This window comes from Vicia villosa, unplaced genomic scaffold (genome assembly GCF_029867415.1).
Source record: "Vicia villosa cultivar HV-30 ecotype Madison, WI unplaced genomic scaffold, Vvil1.0 ctg.000044F_1_1, whole genome shotgun sequence".
Taxonomy (NCBI): domain Eukaryota; kingdom Viridiplantae; phylum Streptophyta; class Magnoliopsida; order Fabales; family Fabaceae; genus Vicia; species Vicia villosa.
The window spans coordinates 1020997-1039578 of record NW_026704976.1 but is presented as its reverse complement, the minus strand read 5'-3'; the positions used below and the strand labels follow the sequence as shown (position 1 = coordinate 1039578).

General features: G+C 34.7%; 1 protein-coding gene and 1 pseudogene across 1 annotated transcript; both read left to right on the top strand.

Moving 5' to 3' along the window:
* Nucleotides 1–4700: 4700 nt before the first annotated feature.
* On the top strand, nucleotides 4701–6722 carry LOC131622833 (uncharacterized; annotated as a pseudogene).
* Nucleotides 6671–8346, top strand: LOC131622779 (uncharacterized). The gene is made up of 4 exons (XM_058893818.1): nucleotides 6671–6735; nucleotides 6944–7319; nucleotides 7405–7542; nucleotides 8256–8346. The coding sequence occupies exons 1-3, from the start codon at nucleotides 6724–6726 to the stop codon at nucleotides 7518–7520; spliced, it is 504 nt and encodes a 167-aa protein (XP_058749801.1). The 5' UTR covers nucleotides 6671–6723; the 3' UTR covers nucleotides 7521–7542; nucleotides 8256–8346.
* The last annotated feature ends 10236 nt before the right edge of the window (nucleotides 8347–18582 follow it).

Sequence of the window (18582 nt, the reverse complement as noted above, 5' to 3'; positions counted from 1 at the left end):
GTCAAGAATCATGTGATGCTCCCACTCTACAAAGACATCATCTAGCTGTCGACGGGTCACAGCGATAGGAGCGGAGACAGCAGGGTTGCGAGGTATCGTTTGTTGGTAGCTAAACTGATGCATGACACGCTCTAAAAGATAACGAACAATAATGGTCGAAATGACAGCCAACCATCTAGAATATAGGGCGATGTCATCCCACTGAGCCGTTTCATGGTGATCAGCATAGCAGTCTATTGGACGTCCTCGGTAATCATGCGATCAAGATAATGTATGTAAGGATCCGACACCTGGTTCCCTCTGAAGGGGACGAGGGCTCTTGCACGCGGCGTGTCTTTAGTGTATCCAGGCATCTTTCCTTAGCCAATGATGTCTAGGAAGTGCTATAATATCCCCCTGGAAAAAAAAACACGGTTATCAAACATACTATCACAAATATATAATAAACTTTGAGAAAATGTAGACGGATATAAGATTATTACCACTAAGAGGGTACATCTGTCAGCCACAATCCTTGCCTTCCACAGACACCCCTCTCCGAGTCTATGGTATTTGTACGCCACTGTAGCCGCTCCCCAGTTGTACTCATGGACACGTGCGATATCCGATAAGTATCAAGCTTAGAAAACTATAGAGACAAAACTAACCCCTCCTTCCTAGTGATTGATTTAAAAGAAAGATCTTTTATCCCTGGTCGATCAACAGCTATTGTTTGGTAATGATTTTGAAAGTGATAAAAAATGGCACTCCTCACTCCATTGAAACCCTCTACGTGTACATCCTTATTGAAACTGAGATGATATCATTCGACCTTCTCCTTGAAGACATAATACTATGAAAGAATTTTGAATTTGCATCTACTTCCTTTAGCCAAAGTAGTCTAGACTTTTTCCACTAGATACTTGTAAGTAATTTGGATAAAGAAAGAATTTCTACCGATAAAGAGTGTAACTCTCCCAACACTTCATCCTCTAGATCATACTCATCCCCTTTAACATCCAAGAAAGAAATACGGTCTTTTATCATTTTGATTTTTCCTTCTGAATTATGAGTATGATTTTGATTCCATATCTTAAATTGCCTTAATCAGCTCCAGTTTTTCTTTCAGCACAGAACCTCCCCAACCATCCACCTGAAAAGATAGCCACTATTCCTTAATTCCATGTAGCCTGGTAAATCCTTCAAACATTTTAACATTCTCCTTGGCCTAGGACCCCAGTTCTCTTTGTTAATAGTCACCAGAGTCAGATAATGATTAGAAATGGTGTGAGGAAGAGCCACTTGAATGAAATTTGGCCAAAAATAATCCAAGCATCCGATAATAAAAAGGCTTGTTCAACTTCTTCAGAGTTGTTTGAAGCCTCATCAACCTGTGCCATAATATATACATGGGCCCGCCCTCCATAGGTTGGTTCCATTTATAGGCAACAACATCATGATATCCCTCCATAGTAACCACACTATTTGTGAACTTGAAATTAGCCCTTCTGAACTCTTTCTTCTCCTGACGAGACAAGCATAACAGAGCATGATCTGGAACACTGGGAGGCAGAATTTTCAGAGTCATATCAGTATTGTTTTAGAGCCAAACAAAATTCCCAAGAATTCGATCTATTCTTGAATAAATGATCCTTATGTGTGTTTATTGGACCAAGTGTAATAGTCCCCTATATTATCTTTCTTAAACAAACATGTATTCACCATCATGTTATTCAGATCCACGTGTTCATTCTCAGTCACCAAGTTGCCACTAATTCTGTTCATAGACTTAACCACATTATTAAAGTCCCCAATAAGGAAGCCTTGCTTATTTCTATGGACATCCTTCAAATATTTCCATAATTGTCTCCTTTAGTCAAGTTGGTTTAGAGCATAGATGGTTGTCATCAAAGATTTAAATGTGCCATTAATGTCCAAAAGCCCAAAATGAATCATCTGGCTTGTGCTTCTAACAAGCCTAATGTCAATCCTACTATCATCCCACTCCAACAAGATCCTACCATTAGCATGCTTATGGTAATTATCTAAGTATCTACCTCTTAGGTTGAGCTTTTCCTTAACCATATTAGCCTTATAATTTTTTACTCTAGTCTCTATTAGAATAATAATCTCAGGGTGAAGTTTAAGGAGACAGGAGATAATCACCCTTAGCTTATTACCAGATTTATTCAGCCCCCTAACATTTCAGGAACAATCTAGCCCCCTAACATTTCAGGAACAATCATTGGCCATTGTCATGTGGCACTAGGGTTTCATTCAAACCCCATAATGCCTCAAAACCATTCTCACAATGAATTGTTGTTGGTGAATTATCCAATTGAGCAAATTTACTTTTGTTTCTAGCAAATTTGTTCACTAAGTATCGGTCATCCCTCTTGTGTTCTCCATAATTGCTGGTGCTTGCCGCATTAGTTGATACCTCAACATTTTTGGTGAGAGCTTTCCTTTCATCGGGTATTTATGGTTTAGGTCTCCACTATTTCTGAATTTTAGCCTCATGTTTGTGTCCAACCTTTTGAAATTTGTCATAGAACAGGGGTTTCCATTCATACTATATAGGTTGTTTCAACTTTCTTGCTTCCTTTCATTGATGGCAATTTCTTTAGCCAACTCATGTGTTATATCGACTTCCACCAAAATTCTATAATAGGAAACCCTAAGCTTGTTAGCTATACATTTGTGAGTTATCAGATGTGTACCGATAGTGCTTCGATTCTTACTCAGGCTCCTCGCGACCTGTGGATGTAGAGTAAGTTGAGGTAGTTTGATCCAAATTGGTAGTGTTCGGAACATATCTTCCTTTAGATTGAAACCAGGTGTCCATTCTCTTAGAAGAATTGGCATGTTTATGATGGTGTAAGGCCCTTTCATCAATACTGTATCCTTGTCCATATGCGATCGGAACCTGAGAATGAAATAACCTTCTTCATGGTAGAACATATCAGGAAATGGAGCAAAATTCCACGACTTGGTCATGAAGAATCCCAATATTTCAACTCTGATTTGATATCTTCTTCTTCAATTTCAATTTCTAGTGATCCATTCACCACCTTTGGGGATACAAACTCAATAACCATACCTTTATCTAGGTTCCTGTTGTTGCTAAGCACATCAACCCACAATTTCTTTGTCATCGTGGAATCTTCTTTCTTCTCCTCTTCTAGGGTTTCAGATGTTTTGACTTCAGCATCCTCCTCTAATTCAATGTGTACTATATTCTCTTCATTGAGCTTGTTATGTCCCTCTTCTACATCATTTTGATGGTGCGAAACGATAGGTCTTTCACGACTTTCCGGCGGCGGTGGCACTGATTCTGATTCATCACTAACTAATTTTTGATGAAAAAAATTTTGCTAGATTATTTTTTTACACCATTATAATTTGCATCATTATTATTTATTGTTTTAAATTTATTTTTAATTTTTCTACTAAGTTAGTTCGTAAATTTTTACCACCTAAAATTTTAAATTTGTTTTTACAATATCTCCATTAATTTTTCAGGGGTTAATAGTAATTCACCCCCCTGTAATGTTAGCGAATTTTGTTTTTGCCCCCTCCCTACCCTTTGACAACGGTTTTTTCAAAAAAACCGTTGCCAAAACCTGCCTTTGACAACGGTAGGGGGTAAACCAAAACTCGCTCATATTACAGGGGGTAAACTACTATTAACCCATTTTTCAGATAAAAGTTGTTAAGTTAGTGGATGGAGTTTTTCCGCCCCAAAATATTAGTAATTCCTAAAATTTATTTTTATTTAATTATTATTGACATTTATATATTTTGACTGAATAGTTTATAGTTTTTCTCTACTTTACCACATCATTATTATTATTTATTGTTTTAATACATTATTTATATTTTATAATATATCAACTAATTTCCCCTATAAAAGCTGTTAAGATAGTGGATGATTTTTTTCTACCTAAAGTAGAAATTTATTAGTAATTCTATAAATTTATTATTTATTATTAAAATTAAATATATTTTCATAGAAAATTTAATTATTTTTCTATTTAATAATTCCCTAAAAATTTTAAAATTATTATCAAAATTTATGTATTTTAATTGAATATTTAATAAATTACCCCTATTAAATGCATCATTATTTTATATTATTTTAATAATATCTCCACTAATTTTTCCTATAAAAGTTGCTAAATTAGTGAATGTATTTTTTCAGTCTAAAATGGGAAATTATTAGTAATTCCTAAAATTAATTTAATTATTATTAAAATTTATCTATTTTGACTGAATATTAAATAAAAATTTCTCTCCTATGAATTGCAATATTAAGAAATTATTTACTTTTAATAATACCTCCACTGATTTTGAATGATTTTTTTCTACCTAAAATAGAAGTTTGTTAGTGATTTCCTTAAATAATTTAATAATTATAAACAATAACTTATTTTGACTGAATCTTTAGTAATTTTTCCCCTATGAATTGCATTATTATTATTATTTATTGTTTTAAAAAATTATTTACTTTTAATAATATCTCCATTAATTTTTTCTACCTAAAATAAGAATTTGTTAGTAATTTCCAAAATTAATTTAATTATTATGAACATGTATATATTTTGACTGAATATTTTATATTTTTTCACTCTTATAAATTGCTTCATTATCATTTACTGTTTTAAAAGTTAGTTATATTTTACAATATCTCCACTCTCTACGCATATCTATCACATTCCACAATGGCTCCTACCAAACGCCATTTCTCATTGGAAGAAGAGGAAGCATCAACTCATCATAAGAAAGCAAAACAAGATGCGTTGGAACCACTTTCTTCGTCATCCCGTGTTGTTCTCAATTCTGCTGATTGTGATTTAGGTATCATTTTTTTTATATCTACTTCAGTATTTAACTGGCCGACGTTGTTAGATTTTAATATTGAAGCAATTGTAATTTGTATGTTAATGTATGGTGTTTCATGATTGATTTTGTTAGATTTCAACATTGAATGCAATGGACTTGTTGGATATGGCCTTAATGAGGAAGGGTTTGCTTATTGTTGGTCTGGTGCTAGAGCTACTGTTGGAATAACAAATGGTAGGTATTGTTTTGGGTGCATTGTTGTTTCTGCTCAACCCGTTGATACCGATGATACTTCTCCTGATCAGCAACATCTTTGTCGTCTTGGTGTTTCTAGAGGTGATGATGCCGTTGGAGCTCTTGGTGAGACTAAACAAAGCTTTGGTTATGGTGGCACCGGCAAGTTTTCCAATGCTGGAAAGTTTTTGAATTATGGTGATAGGTTTGGTGTTGGTGATACAATAGTTTGTTGTGTTGATCTTGAGAGTAAACCACTAGCTACTATTGCTTTCTCTAAGAATGGTAAATGGTTGGGTATTGCATTGCAATTTGATGTTGGTTCTTTTGGTGTTGGAATGGACTCTTCTTTTTCAAAGGACTCACCTTGGGAATGGGCACTTTTTCCGCATGTTCTGTTGAAAAATGTTGAGGTTCGGATGCAATTCAGTGTTGAACAAGGACTTGTTCCTCAAGAAGGGTTCAGACCTTGGGCCTTGGCAGTTGCAGATGGAAATGCGGTTATGGGACCTTCATTTTCTGACCCAAAGGATTGTGAATTGATGATGCTCGTGGGATTACCGGCTTCAGGAAAAACTACATGGGCTGAAAAATCATCCGGAGAAGCGTTATGTTTTGCTTGGCACAAACTTAATTCTTGAACAAATGAAGGTTAGTTTAGCTTCCCAATCATCTTTTGTTATCATTTTTTATCTTCAATTTTTGCTTAATCCAGTTTTGTTTAGGTTCCTGGGCTGTTGCGGAAAAATAACTATGGTGAAAGGTTTGACCGTTTGATGGACAAGGCAAGTTCAATGTTCAATGTAATTCTGTCCAGGGCGGCTAACATACCTCGCAATTATATAATCGATCAGACAAATGTGTACAAAAATGCACGCAAGCGTAAGCTTACGCCTTTTGTTGACTATCAAAAGGTAGCTATTTGTCTTTTTGTTTGTTGAAGCTAGAGAAATAAGTTTACTATAGATTGGATAATATAATATTTTGTCCGTTCCAGATTGCTGTTGTCGTGTTCCCAAAGCCAGAAGAGCTCAAGAGACGATCTGAAAAAAGATTTAAAGAAATGGGCAAAGAAGTTCCAGTTGATGCTTTGAATAACATGATTGGTATTTTTTTACCCTTTACTTGTTATCTACTGTTGTTTAGTTTATCATATTTTTATTAACTTAAGAATCTTCTTATGCTTGTTCTAATATTTTATGACCATGGCAGCTAATTATGTTCTACCCAAAAGCAAGGACTTGCCGAATTCCGATGAGTATTTTGATCAGGTATAGCTACTTACATTGCTTTTTGTTTATCTGAGAATCAAGTTATCAAGCATTACTATACTAAAGCTTCATTTGTATTTTAAGGTTTTGTTTGTTGAACTGAACCGAGACGCGTCTCAAAAGTATTTGGATCAGATGAAGCAAGATACTCCATCTCTATCTAATAACAGCCAGTCAACATTATCGCGCAGAGGTTCTTTTCAGTCTTCTTTTAGGCCTACATTGCAAAATCAAGGAAGTTCAACAGGTTTTTATCTACTTACAGTTACTTCTCGATCTTACAGTCTACTTTATTGTATAATCATCTTTAATAATCCCGACGTTATTGCAATTTTGCTCAGGAAGTGGCATTCAACATTGGAGAGCTCATTGTCCCATCTCTCAAGCCAACTATAGGATGCCTAGTCAAGTTAGTCAGACAAACCTATTTTGCAACTTTTTATTTACTGGCAAACTTTTCAGTATTGTTAAATAGCGGAAATAACGGCGATAAAATATAATACCTTAAAATTGTCAAAATATTTTCTATGATCTGCAATTTACAACACTGAAACGTTTCCATCTTGGTTATTTCTATCTTGTGGCAACAATGCTAATTTCTAAGGACTTGTTTTCAGGTCGATGCACATGGTCATATGACTGAACCTCAGCTTAGCATGAATCCATTGTCAGGAGGATATCCAAGCAGTCAAATTTCAAATGTTGCAAGATCACCCTATCCTTTTGGACTTTATTCCAATCACGAAGCATCTTGTTATCCTAGAGATAATGTTGGTTCCAATAGAACTTACGGTGACATCGAAGCATACAGGAACCCTGTTTTGGGTAGCCATTATAGGCCAAGTACGGCAGGGAACAGCAACATGGGTTTTCCTGGAAGATCTTATGTTGACTACCGTGAGTCGCAACCTTTTAATTATAGTACATATGGAAGACCTTATGTTGAATACAGAGATTTCCAACCTGAGTTTCTTTCACCTGCTGCAGGCACACGTAGTTATTCTCTTAGAATTTCTCTATTTTTAAGTTATTTTTTTAATCAACACAATAATAATAATATGTTGCTATTACATTTCAGCTTCGCTTCCCCCATATGGAGAACCAACAATAAGACCTCAACATGGTGGATTACCTGATAATGTGCAGTATTCAGGGAGATATGCTTGTCAGTATCCAAAATACAACTACCCTTGAAATTTACCAGACACTGTATTTGGTAAGTGGAACTCAATATGTAATTATGGATGTCTGTTTGTATTTTGGATATACAGTTTGGTTTAGAGGTGTCAAACAATTCAGTCCAATGAAATAAGCTCACAAACAGTTTTTGTAGTAAAATAGATAGTGCTGTTTTTATATGTGGCACGTACTCTTACTGAAAAGTGTATTATTGTATTTAAGATTCATAATAAAAACATGAAATGGGGTAATCTTAAAATAATATTTAAGATAAAAATTCACAATATAGGATTTGTTTGGTTTTCATGATACAAAATGGAGAAGTGGTACTTTCTTTTGTATTGGATAATCCTTTGTAGCCCATTAAATTTGAGTTAACATTATGGATTTGTTTAGTTTTAGTTATTTGATATAGGATTTTTTTAGTGTTCGGATGATAGAGTTGTATAAAATCAGATGGCACTAGTATATAAATTGCTATATGTGTGTATATGTTAGGATTGTTTATATAGGAAATATGATTTGAGATGATCTGTGAAAACTTATAAGTAGCCTACTATTGAACAGTTATGAATTATCTCTTTTTAGGCATGAATTAATACCACCATGTCATAAAAAACAAGAGATAATTTTTTTTCTTGCTATTGGTATGTATGACGTTCATTAATCTTCTTGTGTTTTGTTTCACTTTACTTTGGATCTAGCGCATGCTCAATCATTGCAATTCTGTTTTGGTTTGTTGTCTTGTAGGTACGTACGGCTCCGCCAGAGAAAAAATCCTGGATGCGCATGGAAGGCTTAAAGGACATGGAGCTTCTGAAGGAAATCTTGATGTTGATTATGTCAACAGAATCATGGGCAGTAATTAGTAAATTATTAGAAATAATTCGGTTGAGATTGTACATTTATTTGTAATATTTATTTTCTTAATTAGTATAATTAGCTGTAAATGTAAATATGACAGCTTAGGAAATAATCGTGTATTTATATGTGAAATCAGAATGAAAAGAATAACAGTTTTGTCCAAACCTTTGTCTTAGTTAACATGGTATCAACTTAGGTTAAAATCCAAGAACCTAGTCTGTTTTTTTTTCACGATCCTAGTCTGTTTTTTTCACGATCTGTTTCACTTTTGTTCACGTTCTCGTTTTTTTTTCTCTTCTTTTTCAATTCTCGGTTATTTGTTTCCGAATCCAAATTATCCCCTTGTTCTTGTTCAATTCCTATTTCCATGACTACCGAAAAGCATGAAGTCCTGTTGGTTCGCCTCAATGGCAAAAACTACTTAGCTTGGGCATTCCATTTCGAGATATTCGTCACTGGAAAAGATTTGTGGGGTCATGTTGATGGCAGCACTACAGCCCCTGACAAAGACAAAGATAAAGTTGCACATGCCAAATGGATAGTCAAAGATGCTCAAGTCATGTCCTGGGTCCTAGGTTCTGTTGATCCCAACATTGTCCTGAATCTTCGACCTTACAAAACAGCAGCAACAATGCGAAATTATTTGAAGAAAGTCTACAATCAGAACAACGCCGCTCGAAGATTCCAGCTTGAACACGACATAGCTGTCTTTAAACAGGATAGTCTTTCGATCTCTGATTTTTACTCTCAATTCATGAATCTGTGGGATGAATACACCGATATAGTTTATGCAGATTTGAATCCTATAGGTCTTAGTTCTGTACAATCTGTTCATGAAACTACTAAACGAGATCAATTTCTTATGAAATTGAGGTCAGAATTTGAAGGCATTCGGTCCATTCTCATGCATAGAAACCCTGTACCATCATTGGATACATGTTTCAATGATCTGTTACGTGAAGAACAACGTCTCCTTACGCAGTCCATCATTGAAGATAACAAATCATCTACTGTTCCAGTGGCATATGTAGCACGGGGAAAATCAAGAAGTCATGACATGAGTGTTGTTCAATGTTTCTGTTGCAAGCAATTGGGACATTACGCTTCAAACTGCCCGAAAAAGTTATGCAACTATTGCAAAAAAGACGGACATATTCTTAAGGAATGTCCAATAAGGCCACCAAAGAGACACGTCACAGCTTTTACAGCCTCGGTTGGTTCATCTATTCCGAACAATTCAGCCAATCCAGCACCGGTTCAACAAAATGCTTCTACTACTACTACTACTTCCACGGTGACCCCTAAAATGGTTCAACAAATGATCGTTTCAGCATTCTCTGCTCTCGGATTCTCGGGTAAACCTTCTTCCTCTTGGTATTTTGATTCGGGAGCTTCCAACCACATGACCAACAATGCCCAATTTCTTACGAATATAAAAAATTATTTTGGAAATCTCAAGATTCATACTGCTGATGGAAATCAATTGCCTATCACAGCCACTGATGATATTTCTTCCTCTCTAACAAATGTTTTTGTCTCGCCTGGTCTCACTAGTAATCTCATTTCAGTCGGTCATTTAGTCGAGAATGATTGTCAAGTACAATTCTCACAATCTGGTTGTTTTGTGCAGGACCAACAATCAGGGAAGATAATTGCGAAGGGGCCTAAAGTTGGACGTCTTTTCCCAATTCAGTTTTCATTGCCTCCAAGTCTTTCTCTGCCTTTAGTTTCATGTAATTCTGCTATTGTTGATTACCAAATATGGCATAAGCGTCTTGGACATCCAAACGCAAATGTCCTTCATGACTTGTTAAAATCTAGTTTTCTTGGAAATAAACACATTCCATCTCTTAATTCCGTTAATTTTGATTGTATTCCTTGCAAGCTTGGTAAAAGTAAAATCCTGCCTTTTCCAACACATCAATCTAATGTAACACAAGTTTTTGATATCATCCACAGTGATGTTTGGGGCGTGGTGTAACACCCCAAATTCTACCCAAAAATATCATGCGAGAAATCAGAGTATTTTAAAAACTATCAACAATGCATTTGGGATATCACATTTACTTCCTATAAACAACTCATAAACAGCTACATAGCACTTTAATCTCAGAGAAGCACAAAACAACTTATAACAGCTCTTAGACAAACCAACTTCATTTTAATATGCAGCGGAATCATAACATTCGAATTTATAAACAAATCATCTTATTTAATCGGAAACAACTTCAAACATCATAGTACTTCTCATTATTCAATTTGGAACTCAACAACTAAAACATGAACAACATAGAAACAACAATATAGACAACCCCCGAGTGCTACGTATCAGAGCGACACACCAACCAGACACGGTGAATCTACAAACTTCCACATCTATACTTGAGTACCTGCCTATTTCCCATGGTAGGGGAAACATCAGCAGAAGGGGTGAGATATCAAACATTATAAAGGAAAGTATGATAATACATATAGCAAAGATAAAATCATACACAATTCACCACTTCTCAATATAAGCAATTTGCATCACAACAATAATGTTAACTATCAACTATAACAATGTATTCAAGTTTACAAGTATGTCATTCAAGCACATAATAACATATACTTCATAATCACAACGTAAATTAATACAACTATCAACAATGGCAAAACATGGTTCATATATTCCACATATATCATTAATACATATATATATATATTTGCATTCTCATCATATACGTTTCATTTACATATATCACCAAAATCATGTATCAAACATCACCAAATTTAATTATCACATCTCATGCACACATAACAATCACCTAATCACATAATTACATATATTCAAACATCACATAACTCCAATGTAACTCAATGCAAGACATGTGACTCTATGCATGTGGTACCCAATATGGACCCAAAGTTCCACCGCTTCCGATTCATATAGAATCTAGCCACGCTTCAGATCCGGACAAGACCAAAGCCACCAAATGTAAACATATAGTTTACCGCTTTCCGATTCACTCTAGAATCCAAGCCACGCTTGTGTTTCAAAGCAATTCCACCTATGTTTCAAGGCAAACTATGATATGAATGTATGTACAATCTCACAAATATATGCAATTAAGATCATCTCTACCATCTTAACTTTCCACATATCACAATAATTCAACTCTATGAATTATCCACCAATTGTACACAACATTCACAACACTCACACATCATTCACATATGAGAGGCCAATTAATCAATTACGATTCACACAATCCAATTAACACTAGTAATCATACTATCTCATGTTAATTCTCATTTTTGTCAATTATACATGAACACACATTTTCAACATCAAGCAATTAGTCATTAGAATTAATGCTAACCAACTAACCATAAAGAATCAATATCAAAACAACATCATTGGCATGACAATATATATTTCTCAACATACATATTCAAGCCAAAACACAATTACAAACAATTTCTCAAAATACCGTAATTTACCGATAAACCAAATAATTGGTCCAAGCTCAAGTATATTCCAATCACATAGACTTATTGGAATCAATTCAACTAATAATTTAACTATCCAATTAATAATTAAACTATATTAATTTTAATTCAACTATAATATTTCTATTCCATTGTTTTCCAATTCTATAACAAAACCCATTATTTCACTATCAATGGTTTACTCACAACAAACATAACAATCTAATACACATAGATTATCAATTGCACACAACTTATCACATTTATATCATCACATTCCAACAATCATCAAATACCCAAAATTGCAACATAGAAGAACATGGATATCAAAGTATAAAATTAAACCCACTATAACATACTATCATACAACCCTTTAGCATGAAATAACCCCACCCTTACCTTGGCAAATATGAAATCTTTCACCATAACTCTAAGCTTTTCTCCAAAATAAATCTTTCAAACATAATTTGGAGACACACCTAAAAACCAGTTCGGAAATCAGCTTATCAGACGAACTTAAAATCCTCAAAATCAAAATCGCTCCGGTCAGAACTTACCTCTATGAGTCAGGAACGTTGTGTCAAAACCATGCGAAGATCCAACGGTTGGATTGAGAGATACATCCGTTTTGCTAAGGTGACTCAATGCTGAAACTTGCTGCGAAAATGAGGTTTCTTCTAGCTTTTCTCTTCCACCATTGTTCTCTTCCCTTTTGCCTCTTTTCTCTTCTACCTATCTTTTCCCCCAATTGAAAATAGTAACCTCTAAAACCCTAACCTTCTCTTACTATCTCACTTATGTCAATTGGGCTTAACCCACCAATCCATCCATTATGTTTCTATCACTTAGGCCCATTTAGTTATATCTCTCTAATAACTCAATTAAGTCAAACAACACAAACACTCACATAATTAAATACTTAAATAATTATTATATCACATAATAACTAAATAAATAAGTTATTATTAAAAACACCAAACAATATAATTTCTAATATAATTAATAAAAATATTAATAAAAATCGGGATGTTACAACTCTCCCCCACTTAGAATATTTTCGTCCTCGAAAATACCATCGACACAACCATCTCATCTCCAAAACTACACTTACTCTCCCCAGAATCACACGAACACAAAGGCGTTCCACACCTTCGACCATACAAAGCTTCAAAATACAAGCTCTCAAAAGATCCTCAAGTTACTGAATCGTCTTCTCCGTTTGACCATCAGCTTGCGGATGATAAACAAAACTCAAACACAACTTAATAATCAAAGTACTCTACAAAACTTTCCAAAATCTAGAAGTAAACTTCGGATCTCTATCAGAAACAACACTCGATGGAATACCATGCCAACTCACAATCTTTTCAAAATACAACTTTGCAAGTCTCTCCATCCGATAAGCCCTGCTTATCGGAATAGAGTGAGCAAAATTCGTCAATCCATCTACAATGACCCAAATTGCCTCACAATTAATCGATTTCCTAGAAAAACCCAAAACAAATCCATAGAAATGCTATCCCACTTCCACTCAGGAATGGACAACGGTTGCATCAAACCAGACGGTTTCTGATGTTCAATCTTTGACTTCTGACAAGTCAAACACGAATACACAAATTCCGCAATATCCTTCTTCATACCTCGCCACAAAAGTAACTTTCTCAAGTCTTGATACATCTTAGTAGCACCAGGATAATTACTCAACCACTTTGATGCCCTTCATCCCAAAAATTCTCTTTTTCAAATCCGAAACATCTGGAATACAAATTCAATCACGACATCTCATGACACCGTTCTCGTCAATCCGAAAATTATCACCTTATCCTCAATTAATCAATTTCATCTTGTCAACCAATTTCAAATCCGATTTCTGACCTTCTCTAATCTCATCAAGAATACCACAAGTAAGCTTCAACATACCAAACTCAAATCTCGAAATTATTCCAACAATTCCAATTCTTGAATCATCAACATAGACATATGCAATTATTTCCTACTCAATGCATTGGCTACAACGTTCGCTTTTCCCGGATGATAATTCAAAGCAAAATCCTAGTCCTTCAAGAATTCCAACCACCTTCTCTGTCTCATATTCAACTCTTTCTGATCAAGCAAATACTTCAAACTCTTGTAGTCACTATACACATCGAATCTCGATCTAAATAAGTATTGCCCTCGAAGTTTTAAAACAAAAACAACGGCGGCCAACTCAAAATCTTGCGTCAGATAATTTCTCTCATGAATCTTAAGTTGCTTTAGAGCATAAGCTACAACTTGTCCTTTTTGTTTCAACATAAAGCCTTGCAAAACCTTCCTTCTTCTTAACCAACAAAAACATATGCACCTCTAGACGACACACTCGAACGAATCAACCTCTCCTCAAACAAATCTTCAAGTTGAGTCTTCAACTCTTTCAACATCATAAGCAGACATCCTATATGGAGTCCTCGATACAAGACTAGTTCCAGGAACTAAATCGATCGAAAACTCAACTTTTCTTTCTGACGGTAAATCACTTACATCTTCAGGAAACACTTATGCAAATGCGCCAACTATCGATAATCCCCCAATCGTTATTTCCTCATGAACATCCAAAGTTGCAAACAACCTAAACAACATCGCACCATCTTGCACAGACTTATTCACTTCCAATATTATCAAGCTGGTAAGACAAGTCTATCTCATTACAATACGATTCTGTCTACTATCAACAAGAGATTAAGGGTGATCAGTTCCTCAATTTGTCAATAGATAGCCGACAATCATAATGGTAGCGTAAACCATCGTTACTTAACTGCAATAGAATCCTTTACGTCACCAAAAGTACCATACTTCATTTACTCCCAAAATCATTTGAACATGCTAACACACACCTTGTGATAACATTAGAACATAATTCCTTTACACCACTATCAACACTTTTTATTCTTGGAATCATACTCGTCCCTTCGCATTTCTAACTCCGACTTGAACGTTTCAACAACTTCGACAACTTTTCCAATCTCTTGCCAAGGATCCCTTGACAAGGTCTACCGTAATTCGTCGCTTAATAATTATTCTTACGTCAACATCCTACGCAACGGTTACTTAAACTGATAACTTCACAGTCCACCAATAATGCTGAATATGACAACTTCCTAAATTCCATCTTATAACAATTGTCCTTATTCCAAGACGTTCCGACTTGTTAAACAACCAAAATCTTAAATCCATGTTACCTTCGAATTCGGAAACCAACAAACTTCTACATTGCTTGCTCTGTCTCCTTAAGAAATATATTGCACCAATAACTTACAACTGAAACATATCCAAGAAGCACAGCTTCTTCCCTACTTCGCTCAAACTAACCCTGCAACAAAACGAACAAGTACCAACAGTGTTTCACACACATGTCGCGTACTAAGGAATAAAACACTAACATCATTCAACTATCACACAACTCAACTGACTCGACAACTTGGCCGGACGGACCAACCAGGCTCTGATACCACTAATGTAACACCCCAAATTCTACCCAAAAATATCATGCGAGAAATCAGAGTATTTTAAAAACTATCAACAATGCATTTGGGATATCACATTTACTTCCTATAAACAACTCATAAACAGCTACATAGCACTTTAATCTCAGAGAAGCACAAAACAACTTATAACAGCTCTTAGACAAACCAACTTCATTTTAATATGCAGCGGAATCATAACATTCGAATTTATAAACAAATCATCTTATTTAATCGGAAACAACTTCAAACATCATAGTACTTCTCATTATTCAATTTGGAACTCAACAACTAAAACATGAACAACATAGAAACAACAATATAGACAACCCCCGAGTGCTACGTATCAGAGCGACACACCAACCAGACACGGTGAATCTACAAACTTCCACATCTATACTTGAGTACCTGCCTATTTCCCATAGTAGGGGAAACATCAGCAGAAGGGGTGAGATATCAAACATTATAAAGGAAAGTATGATAATACATATAGCAAAGATAAAATCATACACAATTCACCACTTCTCAATATAAGCAATTTGCATCACAACAATAATGTTAACTATCAACTATAACAATGTATTCAAGTTTACAAGTATGTCATTCAAGCACATAATAACATATACTTCATAATCACAACATAAATTAATACAACTATCAACAATGGCAAAACATGGTTCATATATTCCACATATATACATATATCATTAATACATATATATATATATATATATTTGCATTCTCATCATATACGTTTCATTTACATATATCACCAAAATCATGTATCAAACATCACCAAATTTAATTATCACATCTCATGCACACATAACAATCACCTAATCACGTAATTACATATATTCAAACATCACATAACTCCAATGTAACTCAATGCAAGACATGTGACTCTATGCATGTGGTACCCAATATGGACCCAAAGTTCCACCGCTTCCGATTCATATAGAATCTAGCCACGCTTCAGATCCGGACAAGACCAAAGCCACCAAATGTAAACATATAGTTTACCGCTTTCCGATTCACTCTAGAATCCAAGCCACGCTTGTGTTTCAAAGCAATTCCACCTATGTTTCAAGGCAAACTATGATATGAATGTATGTACAATCTCACAAATATATGCAATTAAGATCATCTCTACCATCTTAACTTTCCACATATCACAATAATTCAACTCTATGAATTATCCACCAATTGTACACAACATTCACAACACTCACACATCATTCACATATGAGAGGCCAATTAATCAATTATGATTCACACAATCCAATTAACACTAGTAATCATACTATCTCATGTTAATTCTCATTTTTCTCAATTATACATGAACACACATTTTCAACATCAAGCAATTAGTCATTAGAATTAATGCTAACCAACTAACCATAAAGAATCAATATCAAAACAACATCATTGGCATGACAATATATATTTCTCAACATACATATTCAAGCCAAAACACAATTACAAACAATTTCTCAAAATACCGTAATTTACCGATAAACCAAATAATTGGTCCAAGCTCAAGTATATTCCAATCACATAGACTTATTGGAATCAATTCAACTAATAATTTAACTATCCAATTAATAATTAAACTATATTAATTTTAATTCAACTATTATATTTCTATTCCATTGTTTTCCAATTCTATAACAAAACCCATTATTTCACTATCAATGGTTTACTCACAACAAACATAACAATCTAATACACATAGATTATCAATTGCACACAACTTATCACATTTATATCATCACATTCCAACAATCATCAAATACCCAAAATTGCAACATAGAAGAACATGGATATCAAAGTATAAAATTAAACCCACTATAACATACTATCATACAACCCTTTAGCATGAAATAACCCCACCCTTACCTTGGCAAATATGAAATCTTTCACCATAACTCTAAGCTTTTCTCCAAAATAAATCTTTCAAACATAATTTGGAGACACACCTAAAAACCAGTTCGGAAATCAGCTTATCAGACGAACTTAAAATCCTCAAAATCAAAATCGCTCCGGTCAGAACTTACCTCTATGAGTCAGGAACGTTGTGTCAAAACCATGCGAAGATCCAACGGTTGGATTGAGAGATACATCCGTTTTGCTAAGGTGACTCAATGCTGAAACTTGCTGCGAAAATGAGGTTTCTTCTAGCTTTTCTCTTCCACCATTGTTCTCTTCCCTTTTGCCTCTTTTCTCTTCTACCTATCTTTTCCCCCAATTGAAAATAGTAACCTCTAAAACCCTAACCTTCTCTTACTATCTCACTTATGTCAATTGGGCTTAACCCATCAATCCATCCATTATGTTTCTATCACTTAGGCCCATTTAGTTATATCTCTCTAATAACTCAATTAAGTCAAACAACACAAACACTCACATAATTAAATACTTAAATAATTATTATATCACATAATAACTAAATAAATAAGTTATTATTAAAAACACCAAACAATATAATTTCTAATATAATTAATAAAAATATTAATAAAAATCGGGATGTTACACGTGGCACCAGTTATATCTCATGCTAATTACAAATATTTTGTAACTTTTATTGATGATTATAGTCGATTCACGCGGGTCTATTTTTTGCGATCAAAAGATGAAGTCTTTTCAGCTTTCAAATTTTTTCATGCTTATGTTCAGACCCAATTTTCATCAAAAATAAAAATATTTCGCTCGACAATGGAGGGGAATACATGTCACACTCATTTCAGGAATTTTTGCAATCCAATGGCATTGTATCTCAAAGGTCATGCCCCTCAACTCCACAACAGAATGGAGTAGCGGAAAGAAAAAAACCGACATTTGCTCGATGTTGTTCGTACCCTTTTGTTGGAGTCTCATGTGCCTTCACGATTTTGGTGTGAAGCCCTTTCCACCGCTGTCCATCTTATAAACAGAATGCCATCTCCATCAATAGGTAATGAATCCCCTTTCATTCGGTTATATGGTCACGCACCAAATTACTCCACTCTTCGAGTCTTTGGTTGTGTGTGTTATGTCCATCTTACTCCACAAGAACGCACCAAGCTTACTGCACAATCTGTTGAATGTGCTTTTCTCGGATATTCTCCTCATCAAAAGGGATTTGTATGTTATGATCCTAACCTTCGTAGGATTCGTGTATCTAGAAATGTCATTTTCCAAGAAAATTTATATTTTTTTGCATCACATCAGGATCTCATCTCGTCTCCAATTTCTATTTTGCCACT